Below are 15,044 nucleotides of genomic sequence, written 5' to 3'. Positions count from 1 at the left end.
GTAAGAAATATGGTTTACAATGATATTTATCTGAAATTGTTGTATTTTTAATCAGATAATGTGTATGATTCTGAGAGCAATCGGATAAGCTTCGGTTGATTCACATGTTGTTGACGGCATCTGTTGAGTGGAGGTCAAAGTCTAAGCAACATGATCACAAGTTCCTTGGTTACACTTTATTTTGATAAGTGCGACTACAGTGAGTTTTGGTTGTTTTTATTTCTCTAGTCTAAATGAAATGTTCTAATGCTTAACCAGTATTCCAAATTATATATTTAAAAGTTCACATCACAATTTTATTGTTTAGGATAATGCTTAGCCAAACAGTGGTGTAATGACTTGTTGAAATGCTTCAAATACAGATTCAAATACAGAACATGGTGAAATGTTCAATAGGTTCATTTGTGTGTCATGACTTTATTTATGTTGTGAGTATATTAGACATATTGCTAACAGCTTTATCTTAACATTTTTCAAATACAACAAGTCAGTTAAGTTACTACAAGTACACCACAGTGCATCTTTACCCATTGCAGTATCACAACACGAGGTCATGGTGTTTGCATGTGCCTGCTCCAAGGTAACTTAAGAGCTGGATGGAATAACAGATTGTGTTACCATTATTTGGTGAATGTGAGTGTGTGTGTGTGTGTGTGTGTATATATTATAGATAGATAGATAGATAGATAGATAGATAGATAGATAGATAGGAGTATTTGTATTGTCTGCTCTTTTCATGATTACACTCAAGGATAGGCTAGAATATTAAAACCAATTATTCTCTTCTCTATCTGTCCCTTCTCTCTTATGGCTAATTTATGCAAATGCAGTGTTTGCTTTTCTTAATTTTGTCCCTTTCTTCCACTGTGCCCTTTTTTTTCTGAACCCTTGTCCTCCCAACCACCTTCCCCTGTGTCCTTTACAGATGTGGAGGTACAGTGGGTGCAATTTTGACTTGTCCTCTGGAAGTGGTGAAAACAAGACTACAGTCCTCCTCCATCACTCTCTACATCTCAGAAGTCCAGCTTAGCACCGTCAATGGTGCCAGCGTGGCCCGTGTTGCTCCACCAGGGCCTCTGCACTGTCTCAAGTAAGGAAAATGAGACGTCATATTAATTGTATGAGCTTTTCTTTATTAGACATTATTAAACGAATTAAAGGGATCACACCATAGTTAGCTTTGATGACATAGATATGGATATAGAGCACTCAATGTAAACCAAATCTTCACATATGTTTTTAAAGCTGGTAAAGACATATCAAACTGTCAATTATTATTAGTAAATTAGTATCGTGTGGGACATTATAGTATTATTTATACTACCAAATCAATATGTCTGAACTTATGCTTGCTGTATTAAATGAGCAGTTGATGATTATATTACCATTTCCAGTCTGCTGTTTGTCTTTCCCATCTGTTTCTTTGTAAATTGGTGAATGGACACACAGTGAAACAACACATATTGCATATACAGTAGTTGTGTAAAAAACTATTGATACAGTAAAATATTGTTATATTTTTAATGGTTGTTTCTGTTAATATTCAAATATTCTTGAGTGGTTTTCTGACAGTGGACCACGTCCTTCACTTCCCACTAGAGAAATAAAACCAATATTATTATTACACATTATTTTCTTAAAATAAACTATTCGATGTGGGAAAAACACATACAATAATTCTCCTTGCGTATACCATCCTAATATATAGTTTTATTCTTGCCAATACACAGCCCTAATATTGCTGCCTAAATGCCTACATTGTTATCACAAGTTGCAAAATAATGGGTGACGGCAAGTGGATGCAAACATTCAGAGCAATTTGCTGCAATGGCATGTCTGATTTTTGAAAATGTGTCGTTGGTCAGGGAATTTTTGCAGTTGCTCTCCCTTGTACAACCCAGCCAGTGAAGGAAAAGAAATACATGAGATTCCACACAATTATTTTTAAGTCTGTCAGAGCTGACACACACAATGGACTTTATCTGGAGCTTACTCAAGGGATCTGGCAGGAGAATCTCTGTGTTTTCTGCTCACATTTGTGTCGTTTACAGTATAATTTATATGCTGTATAGTTTACAGCACAATCTGACAATGTAAAACAACAGATAATTTGTCTAAAAAGGAGTTATTTGTTGGCATACAGGCATGGCTTAAATTACCCATTGTTCTTATAATAATATTATATATCTTTTGCCCAACACTACAAGTATGTTCTGAACTGATGTATTGCTGGATGATAATAATTATTTGTATATATGTATATATATATATATATATATATATATATATATATATATATATATATATATATATATATATATATATATATATATATATATATATACATATATATATATATTTAGGGACCGGATTTTAAGTTTTTGTTTTGTGCTAGTGAATTATTTTTCTGAGAAATGGTAACAACAGAGTCTAAGACCAAGACACTAAAAGTTCAACCTTGATTTTATTCCTATTTGTAGCACCCAACAATAAAATGTATAATTTTAAGCCTCATTAAAATCTCTGTGGATTATTTGCCAACTTTCTCTAGATAGTTGCTTGGAAACCAGTGCAAGAAATCCACAGTAGATATTTGTTCCCTTTTCTGCGATATAATGTGTCATTGCTCATCTCATTACACAGTGGAACATTACCAGAAAGATGGGAACCTGTCACTACATAGGTGTTTATTTTGCACCTACTGAGAAAAAAAGAAAAGAAAACGTAGCTGGAAAATTATAACGAACATTGGACACCCAGGACTCAAGGGTTTATGTAAATATTCAATGTAGAATGTTGTTGTTCTGTGGAAATCTACACTGAGATTGTCGCGTAGCCTATCGCGTTGTGTTATTATGCGACAGAAGCTGTTGCATGAGATATTTTCGGCTGCCAAATTTTTTTTTTTACATTTGTTTGTCTGAAAAATTGATTGACTGTAACAATAATTCGAAATAGTTTTCTTTTATCCTTTCGGGTTTTGAAAACACTGGACTGATGGGCCTCCTTTGAGAGATTGCAGTTTAAAAGGGCATTGTTTTGGGCTCAACATTGGTCTTGTGCCGATATAAACCAGCTTTGTTGGCTGTCCTTGAGCCAAAAGTAGAAACAGAACACCACTATAACATGATACAGAGTGGGGCAGGGCAGAAGAGGGAACAGTGGTGGAGGGATCAGGAAAAGGAAAAGAACACACAAGTGACTCAACATGCAGTGAGGAGTAGGCCAAGTTCTCTTTTTAGAGCAGGGCATGTTGACATACAATTTAAAAAATGGTAACTTTGGAGAACACAGTCTCTTTCAGATATGTGTGCTAACCTAAATACCACACTGTAAATAAATAAATAAATAAGGTAAATAAATAAATTTCTGAGGGAGCAGAGCTTGGTTAGAAGGCCCAGTTCATTGAGCCACAAGCAGAACAAAAACAACTTACAGCTGTTCCAAGAAGGCCCGGTGCTACTGTATGTGTTGTTTAGTCAAGTGGCAGTGAGGCCATTTATTGTAAAAATATAAACTGCTCACTAAAGATCATTTTAGAATCTGGGCCAAAGTACAATTTTTTTGTTCTGGGTCTTTTATTCTTTCTGCGGTTACTTTACTGTTTTCTTCGAATGTACCTTGTCACATACGTTAATGTAAAACGTTGCAGCGCGTCAAGGTTAACTGCACGACAAGCTCATTCTGAATGAGGTCAACACGTTCGAGGGGAGATAGAAGCAAACTTTGAACTCAGGTGAAAGAAACTGAAAACGTGCATGTCATGATAAACACCCTCTGAAGCAGGACACCTGTCATTTCATACTCTGTGGGTCTTCCAGCATGTTGATGGTGACCCAGTGTATATTATTAGGCTGAGCGTTATGTCCTGGCAGCACGTCAAATAAATTATTATTTACTGATCAAGTTGCTTAGAGCACCCACATCAGATTTAAATTTAGCGACAAACACAGATGTGCCAAATGAAATGCCGTCTGTGGTTTGCCCTCTGTGTTTTGATGGACTGTTTGTCTGTGTACTGTGGCTCTGTAATTTTTTTTTTATTATCATACAGAATGCAAGGGTTGTTGATTTGTTTGGTGAGATTTAAAAAGACAACTGCTTGCATGCACAGTAATTAAAAATGTTAAAAAAGTATATGAAGGAGAGCTTTTATTGAACGGTTTTCTGTCTTTTGCAGGTTGATTTTAGAGAGAGAAGGGCCCCGTTCACTCTTCAGAGGACTGGGACCCACCCTTGTTGGTGTGGCACCTTCCAGGTATGAGCAGTATTATCTTAGTTATTGTGGGTGTGTTTTGTGTCGCATTTCTGCATACGTCATTTTAATCTTCATAATTCAAGGGCTTTTTCATGGGTAAAAAAGTCACATTTGATTGATCACCATGCTGCCGTGAATGTCTCCACAGTTTATTATTCTGTATCTCCAGAGAAGATTCCAGATTTCGAGATGTATGGCTAAGATGCAACATTTCCCACTTAATTTCACTTTAACCCAAGCCTTAGTTGCAATATAACTGAATGAAAATACTGATTGGTTACCCTTTTTATCTGTTAGATAAGCTCTTGGTTGCTGGGCTGCAGCGTTATTCTCTCCGATTTTAGGATTCAGCACTATGATGTTGGAGAAGCTAAAAACATTCTCTGATGCTAATGAGAGCACACAGTCCACTGGGTATGCTGTGGCGTTCATTAGCATGCAACACTCACACACACACACACACACACACACACATGCTGGTATTGCATTCATGGTGTGGATACTCATAGACATAATGCATTCCCTAGTCACTTACCCCAGCCTGAACCATCACAACTAAATGCCTAACCCTTAACCCAACTCTAACCCAAATGTTTCTATGAGGACGCTTGCACCAGCAGTGTCACTCATTATGTGTGGGTGATGCCCTCACACATTCTCAGCCAATCACATGATTGATCTGCACAGCAGCATGATTATGACAAAGACGAACGTGTGCTTTCAATTCCCATGGAGGGCGAAGGATTTGAGGTCACTGGATTTAATTCCACTCAACAGAAACCCTGACTTAATCCTGTGATTTTTATTTAGTGAGGAGAAGTGAGAATCACAGGGAATAAATCTGCTTTTAAAGCATGCAGTGTGATTCACAGTCTCTCACACATATCATACGCATATCTTCCACGGCCCGCATTACACCACCATTTTGGTGACAGCAGGAGCCACTTGAAACTGGTGTGTCACAATAATTCCTGTCAAGCTAATATTAGAGGTATCCTCAGCTAGCTTATCTATTGTTGGCCTTGTCATCATAGCAGACCCGGTTTGTCGATGACAAACTGCAAACAAGGTAGTGTTGTAGGGCTGCAACTAACTACTATTTTCATAAAATATTCGATTAGATTATTTTCTTGTTTAATCAATTGGTTGTTTTGTCCATAAAATATCAGAAAATGTTGATCTGTGTTTCTCACACCAGGAAATGATGGCGTTCTGTCTTTTTATGTCCACAAACCAAAAATAATTCAGTTTTAATGGAGAAACCAGAAAATATTCATATTTAAAAGGTCATTGAGAGGTTTTAATTAATAAAAGAACACTTTAATAAAAATAACTATTCATTGATTAGCAAAATAGTTGGCGATTAGTCCTTAGTCTGCTTATCCAATGTTTCTTATTTCTTATTGAACTCCATCTTCTTTGTCACAGGGCGATCTATTTTGCAGCCTATTCAACAGCCAAGGAGAAGCTGAATGGGGTGCTGGAGCCAGACTCTACCCCAGTGCACATGGTGTCAGCTGGGATGGCAGGTAATGATGGCTCCCTCTCCTCTGCCTTTTCGTCTGTCTGTCCGCCTGTCTCTCAGTCTGTCTGTCTCTCAGTCTGTCTGAACAGTGTGACTCAATGATGGGGTTTATTTAAAAACATTTCAGTTTGTTTTCATAAGATATATTTTCTTTACCTGCTCATCCCTTTTTTTCCCTACTTCATTCATTTTCTCTCATTGCCATGCCTTTCTGTCTACATGTGTGGGATGGTGGGGTCTTCACAAAGTTAAAAGCTTGTGAATGAAGTTTGCAAAAGCTAACTACTAATATCTGTGATATAGGCATTACATTGCTCTTTCATGTAAATACTATCTATTACAGAGTTTAACAGAAAGCACAATTTAAGACTCTTTGGATCAAACCAATATGAAATTTCATTTAACATGCCCTCACTTTGTTTACTGTGGAACAAAACCTAAAAATGACATTTATTCATGTTGTAAACATGAATAAACATGTTACATTGTAATATTAAATAATCACTGTGTAGCACTCATCTCCCACCTGGCAATTAAAACAAGCACATTGAAACCATGGCAGTCACACAATAAAATAGTGCATCCTCACCACATACCCTCTGTAAATACACCCATCCACCCAGTAAGTAGACTCTTTATGGTGGCCTTGATGGCCCACATGTGGTTGACTAAAACAAGTTTGGTTTTCTTAATGTCATGTAAAACATTAGTCCGACCAAAATAGTCGGATTAATATACCTGAATAATGCAATTCATAGTCTGATTACTCCTCCATGTATACGCTTAGTCGGACTGGAGTCGGACTTGCCGTTCTGTGCATGCAGCAAAATTTCCTCCCCGGTCATTGACCTGGAAGTAGAAGGAGACGACGTATAAAGTGCGGTACTGTTGCTGGAAATCACACGGCGGGGGCTTTCTTTGGACAACACAGCAACAATAAGAGCCATACTTCATCTAATTTGACTTGAATTTGAATTTAATTGACATGTACAGCAGGTAGGAATCACACAGAATCACAGCACGATCCATATCACCGTCCATGCACTAGCTTATAGAGAGATACAGCGCCACCTACAGAGGGAGAGTCTGACATACACGGCCAATAAACTGCATGTATACTTGGACTCAGCAAGTTGTCCAATTGCCTTTCTTAGTCGGACTATGGCCGTAGCTCAATTAAACTGTGCATGTAAACTTACTTACTGATGGCATTCATCCCATTATAACTGTGCTGATGTTACTGTATCTATATCTGACAAGAAACAAGAACTAAACCACATGGTCCTTAAAGTTTAGGTTGTGCTTTCCTCTTCTCCTGGCCCTGTTGTCCATCATGTCTTCCATCATCACCATTATTATTAGTAGTATTATTAGTGTTATTATTATTATTATTATTATTATTATTTTTTACTTCCCTCTCCCTTTTTTCCTATTTTTTCTCTTTTTTACTCTGTTTTGAGGCCTCTCCAGAGGACTCTGTAAATGGTTTAACATCCCAGTTGTTACTTAAACAGTGTGGTGTGGGCCCCCTTCTTTGCTCTGTGTGTATAAAGGAGAGAGCACTGTCCCCAAAGGTCAACCGGGGCCCCTGGCACTCGGGCGGACACGTCAGGTAGCACCCCATTTCTTTACACTGGTATGATGAAAACCATGTATTTGTAATCAAATTCCATTGCTTATGGCAGTGTGTTTGCTGCTGGTTTGAGTTTATGGTTGCTCTTACACAGTTTAGGTAATGCTAAGTCTTGACACACACACTTTCCCCCTTTCCTGTAGTCTACCGTCTCAATATAGTCAAGGTAAAGTAATGACTAAGTATTTGGATGTGTATTATTTTTGTCTGCTTAAAAAAGAAATGCTAACCTTGTCACTGCTACGGAGGTTGTAATCACTATTTTTTGCTTTTTTTTTGTCATCATCCATCGACTCCAATTTTTATGGAGAATTTGTATCACACCATCATCGAGCATGACATCCTCTTTTTTGAGCGAGTTCACATGACATATTCTGCTCAGTGGTACTCATATCCGTTTGAAAGTCATAAAGTAGTGAATGTGGTTTAGATACAGTGATACAACTGATGTAAACATATCTTTCATCAGGCTTTGAGAATAGTGTCACTTTACTTGATGTCATTTATATGTCTTCGCCCAAATGGCAGTTGGATACATGTAGGCAACACAACCATAGCCCATAACCATTGACATATTTGATGGCTTCAGTAGTGTTGACTCTCTCTGTTGTCCTAATATTTGTTTAAAAAGGCTTGATAATGTAGTCGGTGTCATATTTTTCTTTTGCCACATTTACAAATGCTCTGCTGTGTACAAACATGACAACAGTTGTGAGTGGCTGCCATACATACACACATACACACACACACACACTGTCACATGGGAAAGTGCATGTCGTCCCCCTTTAACTCACACACGCGCACATCTGCTGATTCACTCAATTTGTCTCAATGAGCCACCAATTGAGAAAGACGCATGGGAAGCATATTTGGCTTGAATGTATGTCAAACTCTGAGTAAGAATTATCCTCCATGAAAAGATCGTCTTTCACAACATGCAACATGTACAGTATCTGCTTCATGACTTATTTAAATTACTACGCAGGAGAGCAGGTGAGGTTCACGTCCACTAACATAAATATACATAATATTGTTACACAATTCATAGATTTTTGTTATTTTCAGTGTCATGTTCAGTGACACTGAAGATAATTTGTCTAATAACTCCTGTAGAAGTTATCTGATGACATGTTTTTCCTGAAACAGACCTGCTCTCCGGAGACTCATTCCCTCCCTGTAAGGACATTTGAAGGTTAATTTTAAATTTACCCCAGTTTTTTTTTAATTAGGATTGCCCCAGAGGAGTATTTGGGCCAGACTCAGCTTCACTGTCACCAATATATCATCACATACTCATAAAATGCACTCTCTTCACTTGTTTCATCCACCCATTAAAGTTCACAGTACACAACGACAAGGTTAGCATTTCCACCTGACTCTCTTTTATTTTCTACCATATTTTAGGTAGATGTCTAATGTTTCCTAGTATATGTAGATTAGAAATTCTTACAATGATACAATGATTATGAAGAATACACCTTCAAATTTTCTGCTTTTGCATTTTGTACTTGTGTGTTGCCTCGCTTCGGTGAGATGGAGCTGGAGGTTTGGATTGGGTTGGCTTATGTTCAGTCAACATTTTTCTTTATTCCAGTTTGTTAATGGAAGTAAAGGGAGGGGATAAATTGTGGTCATTTGAAAATGAAAGAAAATGAAAATGTAAAAACCATTTCCTTCAAGGAATTGAACGTACATTTTCACGGCAGGGGGATAACGTTGGGTTTACAGTATGGAGAAAGATGGGGGAGGCCAGTCCATCACCTCCCATCTCTTCTCTGTCTGCTTGTACTGTATCAGTGGGTTGGGGTGGTTGGTGGGGCTGGGGGTAGATGTGACTGCTGCTTGTGTGTGACTGTGGTACAGAAAAGCCTGTGTCTATTTTAGGGCTTTACTTTAAAGCTTTCACCCCTGCGTGATTGGGTGGGAGATCCCCGCCAACTGTGCCCCCCATATCTGCAGGCTACTAGCTGCAGCGGGGAGGAGCTGGAGGAGCTTTGCCCCTCCCTTGTGAGTACACTCCATAGACGCTACTTCCTTCTACTTCCCTCTTTTTTCTTCTTCCTCTTTTTTTGTTCTCTTCTCTTTCAACAGTTGAGTGTCATCTTCTCTTCTTCATGCAGTTGCCTTAACGTAGGGTTCTGTTGCACTGATAGACTAGACGCGCTCAAGACTTGTGCAGCTGTTTTCTGCAAGGAGCCATGTTGGGTTTCTCTGTCTTATATCGTCTTTTTCAGACACTTTGGGTTATTTCATAATGACTCAAAGTAATACTTATTTACTACAAATCATACTTTATATACTGTAGATTTGCCTGCTGATAGCCAATTTCTGTTCAAAGTAATATCCCATGTATGCAAACACATGCACATGCTCATGCCTGCCTTATACTGTCCATGCACATTAGAGCCTTCTTACTGCATTTCATAGTCTTTGTCATTGACTGGCCTCTTGTTGCAATATAAACTAACACTGCGTTTGGCTGTGCAGACAGACAGACCTGTAGAACAAGGTTGGCCACCATCTTTAGGACGTTAAGAGGCCACAGTGAAGTCTTTCAGTCCTGAGACTTTCCACTTTAGTCTTAGTGAATAATTTAACAATCTCCTCAAGACACCGTCTTGTTTCTCCCGGCTTTTCCACTTGAGCTTGCCGTGTGAGTATCAGGCCAGTAACCTGTCTGTAGGATCTTATATAGAATGCAAGACTTGCAGTCCTTGACGAATTAGTGGAAACATTAATTTCCTGTTGCTTAACGATAACATTTAGAGTACAAACTGACTGTCAAAACCACTGTGCTGTGTCTTACAGATGTGTCATAATATATCTGAAAATTCACAAGGATGAGTTTATGTTATTCATTAGAACCAAACCTCATTTCCCATCTGTTCCTTAAATTCCTTAACAAATGGAAAACATAATACATAATACTCCATTTTAATACTAGAATGAAATGGCTCACTGACAAGTTAGAAAGAGAAACCTGTTGATGTTTACTGCACAGTATAGACTATTTAGTACACTTGGTTAGATTGTGATCCTCCAAGTGTCTCTGCATCTGTCTGATCCTCTCACTTCCTCTGAATTCCCCAGGGTTCACAGCCATCACCGCCACCAATCCCATCTGGCTGATTAAGACCCGTCTGCAGCTGGATGCCAGGTGAGCCTTAAACCTTAATACTGTAATAACTGACGACAATTATATTAATTGAACTGGAATTTAAAAAGCTCTTTGTGATCACAGAAACCGGGGTGAGCGGCAGATGAATGCTTTCGAGTGTGTGCGGCGGGTGTACCAGATGGACGGCCTGCGTGGTTTTTACAGGGGTATGTCGGCCTCCTATGCCGGCATCTCTGAGACTGTTATCCATTTTGTCATTTATGAGAGCATCAAACGTAAACTGCTCGAGTACAAGGCCCACTCAAGCATGGACGAAGAGGACGAGTCGGCCAAAGACGCCTCAGACTTTGTAGGCATGATGCTTGCAGCAGCCACCTCCAAGACCTGTGCCACCTCAATAGCCTACCCTCATGGTATGTTTGTCTCCCACACTTTCTCTAAGAATGAGAGAACACCTTGCTAAGTGTAGGATTAGATCAGGACATGCGCTCATAGCTAAAGTGTGACAAGAACTACTTGTGTATTTATCACCATTTTCTTTTACAATTGCAGAAGTGATACGAACACGGCTACGAGAAGAGGGCAGCAAGTATCGCTCCTTCTTCCAAACTCTGATCACAGTACCCAGAGAGGAGGGATACCGGGCGCTGTACCGCGGCCTAATCACCCACCTTGTCAGACAAATCCCCAACACCGCCATTATGATGTGCACCTATGAAGTGGTGGTCTACCTGCTTGGCCGTTAGCCCCCAGCCACATATTCTTCCTACAACTAAAGGAGGATGCATTGAGCAAATGACTGAGAAAGTTGCTCCTTTTTTCGCAAGTGGGCATGAAATGTCAAAATTAAGACCAAAGGAAAACTGAAGATGCTCTTGTGGACCAGATACAAGGACAAATGGAAATCACATGAAATAGAAAGGAAAGGAAAAAAAAAAAGTTAACATATTAGCATCACCAGCCCCAGTTCCCTTTTATTAACCTGACTGAAGACATGGAGGGCACTGTAGGTCACAGATGATTATCATTATTGTCGGTTGGTACAAGAGAAAAGTAATGACAGGAAAGACGATGAAAACACAAGGCACCTCTGAAAGAAACTATTTAAGCACATTTCAGTGGCCTTAACAAAGGTTTAACTTGCGTCATTGTCTTTAAATAAAGAGTAAAAGTCACTTTCATATAGACGATATTGTAACGGTGGAAAGATGGTAACTAAATGTAGGTCAGTCTCAATTACAAAAGAATCCCCACTTGGCACTATCTGTCTGCACCAGTCTGCCCTCGCCTCATTGCTGTGCAACTACTGTATGAATAGGCAGTTTAAGGAATGTTGATTTAAGGTTGAATGTGGCATCGTAAGAACTCACCCACCCTTGTCGGGTTCCCACAGAAAGTGTGGCTTCAAACATTCCCCTCTGAATCACTAAAGCCACCCTCCTCGTTAAGTCCCGTCACACAAGCCTCAGGCTCTCGTGATCATGAACAGTAGCTTCAAAAGCCGACCTTCATTCACTGTTTGATTCCTGCGCAGCTCAACATCCGGCAGTGGTGACGCGGTGAGGCTGAAGTTGGCCTGCGTCTTTGACCGCTTCGTCGAAACTTAACGATCAAATAGAAGGCCATCTTCTTTCTGTCCGCAGTCACTGCTCAGGACGTCTGTGAAAGCGAGAGACCTCTGTGTAAGAGGTGTGTGACTCCCAAAGTAACTTGTATTATTAGAGTGCCCGCTACTTGAATGATAATGTGACGGCGTGGGGAGGAGGTTGTGAGTGGGTGAATGTTTCATCTTCGTGTGTGTGTGTGTGTGTGTGGGGGGTTACATGTTGGTCACTTTCATCATAACGGTCTATGTAGAAGAATGTGTGTGTGTGGCTGCAGTCATGTGTGCCTGCATGTATAATAAATATCTGCTCCAGATTTCCTTTCTCCAACTATTAATCTTGCAGGACACTGAGAGTGTGGGAGAGCTCCTGTGTGACACTGTGAGTGTTCATTCCCACTCTCACGACGCTCCGTTCTTCCAGTGGCTTCCCTCTGACCCGATAACGTGCACTTTTGTGGCCTTTTAGGGCTTGTGCTTAGCATTTTGTTGCGTGGACAGTGCAAACTTTTACATTGTGAAAGAAAAAAAAGTATTACTGTATGTCAAAATGGTATTTTTTTGCGCCACTGTTCTTACAGCAGATATATTTTACAGTTCTCAGTTTGTGAAGGACGTCCAAATGTGTTTATATAATATGTATATGCATATCTTTTTTTTCTTCTCCCCCAAAGGCCCACGTATGATCATCAAGTTTGCGCTTGCAAATTGTTTTCGTTTTTTTTGTGCAATTTAACCTTGTTCTGACATGGACAAGTTGCATGAGTGATTAAGTTAAAAAAATAAATAAAGATGTTTTGCACTTGTATGATGCTGTATGATGTAAGCTGCCATGCAAATATGTGTGCATTAAAGGCTGCAGAACAAATACTTTGATAGAAGCATTTGTACTGGAGCACTGGGTTTTTCAGCGTTCATTAAGTGTTACATTTAGCAATGTTTTGGATGTTTCTGCCATTTTTGATGTTTACATTGTTTTAAGTGTCTGTCTGATTGTTGTTGTTTTTTTTGGCCTTTCTAGCAACATGTCTTGAATATCTGGATGGAAGTGTTTTAATGTGAGAGTTCAAGAACTGGAATCTATGCAGATTACCACAGTGACTCAATCGGAGAGACGCAGAATTTACAACGCTTATCTGTTACGGAAGAGATATTAACATTTGCAAAAAAACAAACAAGCTTCTTATATAACTGAGAATACTGATCCTTGATGATGATTGGCTGAGATCACTGTAACGTCCTTTAACCTGTCTGTTGAACACTTTGACCTAGTCTCTGTGAATCGATCACGAAGGTGATTGTATTTACTTAAACAACTACAGAAAACAGGATGTTCTTGAACGCTCTCATTACCCCCCTCTCTTGCTGGAGTATTAGTTCAGAGGCAAACTGAGGTGCTGTAACTTGTAATAATTCATTTTCTGTCTCCTCTGACATGTTTCTTGCCCTTAGTTGATAATAGTGCTTTAAAAAGAAAATTGCTGAATCATTTTTAACATCCATGTTTTCCTTGAAAACACTAATAGCGTTCATGTGTTTGGCCCCATCGCAGTAACCCTTGAGGTTGACTTACCAAAATGTGACATGAGCAGACAACTGGACAAACGGTGCAAACATTTCATTTCACGTTTTTATCTCTCGCTTCAGCTTCTACCCGTATGTGTAGGAAGTAGCCTCAAGCAGGGTAGAGAATGGAACCTGAAAGATATGATTTTGCCAGCTTAGTTGTTGATGTGTTTTTGTTTGTTTGTTTGTTTTTAAAAACAAAAGTAAATAAAAATAAAATTTCAACAATAGTTTTGTAACTTTTTTTTGTATCTTTCACTTATTCATATGCAACTTGGACGTTTTTAGCCGTACAGTTAGAATGAGACTACCGTAGAGAGGTTAGATTTATAATAAATGAATACCACTATACTTTGGTAATACACTGTATTATAACAATAATAATAATAATAATAATAATGTAGTCAGTTGGTGGTGTTCCTCAGAATACAAATTGAACATAGCACATACACTCAATGTATGGAAAGACATTGTAAATAGAAAAGATATTCACTATAATTACATGTAGAATAAATGTACACAGTGCAACCTGAGAACAAATTAAGTGCAATAAGGTTACATGTTTCCTTTTTTAAAAAAAAAAAAAAACAGTAAACAAGTACGTAATGGTAGACTTGTTCAGAAATGTGTCTGCGTTAGTAAGCTGAAATATTTATGACCCCATCTATATGGAAATGGTGGTATTAAAGTGTTGCATAGGGACACAATCCATCAACTGTATTTACCTACAAGAACCAGAGGGAGGAGCCAAATAGCTCCTGATAGAAGTCATGTGTGCAGAGGTTCAGTTTACTGGAGCGACTGATTGCCTTTTAATAAAGACACACATGCACACCTCTGATTTTAGAGGCCAATAAAATTAATGATTTGTATTTAACGCTCTGTAATGGATGTGTAATCACTACAGCAGAATGTGGCTCGATGGAAATTGGAATAATCTCTCATCATACATGACATGGTTGGACTAATTGACTTATATTTTTTTTAAAAGGCAGTAAGATATGTGTATGATGGTTGTTGAGGTTGTCCTGAATGTTCTTTTTTCAGCAGACCGGTTTTCATCTGACTTCCACTCAACAGCTCAGTGACTTGTTTAGTGATAAAGATTCTGTTGTAAACCGCAATCTGAGAGGAATATAGGAATGAATGCATGAGAATAATGACAACTTTACTCAAAAGTATTTTAGTAGTAGTTCTTGCTATATGTGGACTATAGCAACAGCCACCAGGGGGCCCCAAAGCTGCATGTTCAGCCTCATCTGAAGAGAATTAAAATGACTCCTCTCATATGTTTATTAAACTCCTTAGATGCTTAAAAATAAATAAATGTAGGATATGAAG

General features: G+C 38.8%; 1 protein-coding gene across 1 annotated transcript; it reads left to right on the top strand.

Moving 5' to 3' along the window:
* The first annotated feature begins 553 nt into the window (after positions 1 to 553).
* LOC122781958 (solute carrier family 25 member 36-A-like) lies at positions 554 to 13,317 on the top strand. The gene is made up of 7 exons (XM_044046093.1): positions 554 to 580; positions 891 to 1,090; positions 4,181 to 4,258; positions 5,687 to 5,787; positions 10,507 to 10,573; positions 10,658 to 10,947; positions 11,087 to 13,317. Exons 1-7 carry the CDS (start codon positions 554 to 556, stop codon positions 11,278 to 11,280), a joined length of 957 nt encoding a protein of 318 aa, XP_043902028.1. The 3' UTR covers positions 11,281 to 13,317.
* The last annotated feature ends 1,727 nt before the right edge of the window (positions 13,318 to 15,044 follow it).

Source organism: Solea senegalensis, linkage group LG1 (genome assembly GCF_019176455.1).
Source record: "Solea senegalensis isolate Sse05_10M linkage group LG1, IFAPA_SoseM_1, whole genome shotgun sequence".
Lineage (NCBI taxonomy): Eukaryota > Metazoa > Chordata > Actinopteri > Pleuronectiformes > Soleidae > Solea > Solea senegalensis.
This window is presented reverse-complemented; position numbering and strand designations above follow the sequence as displayed.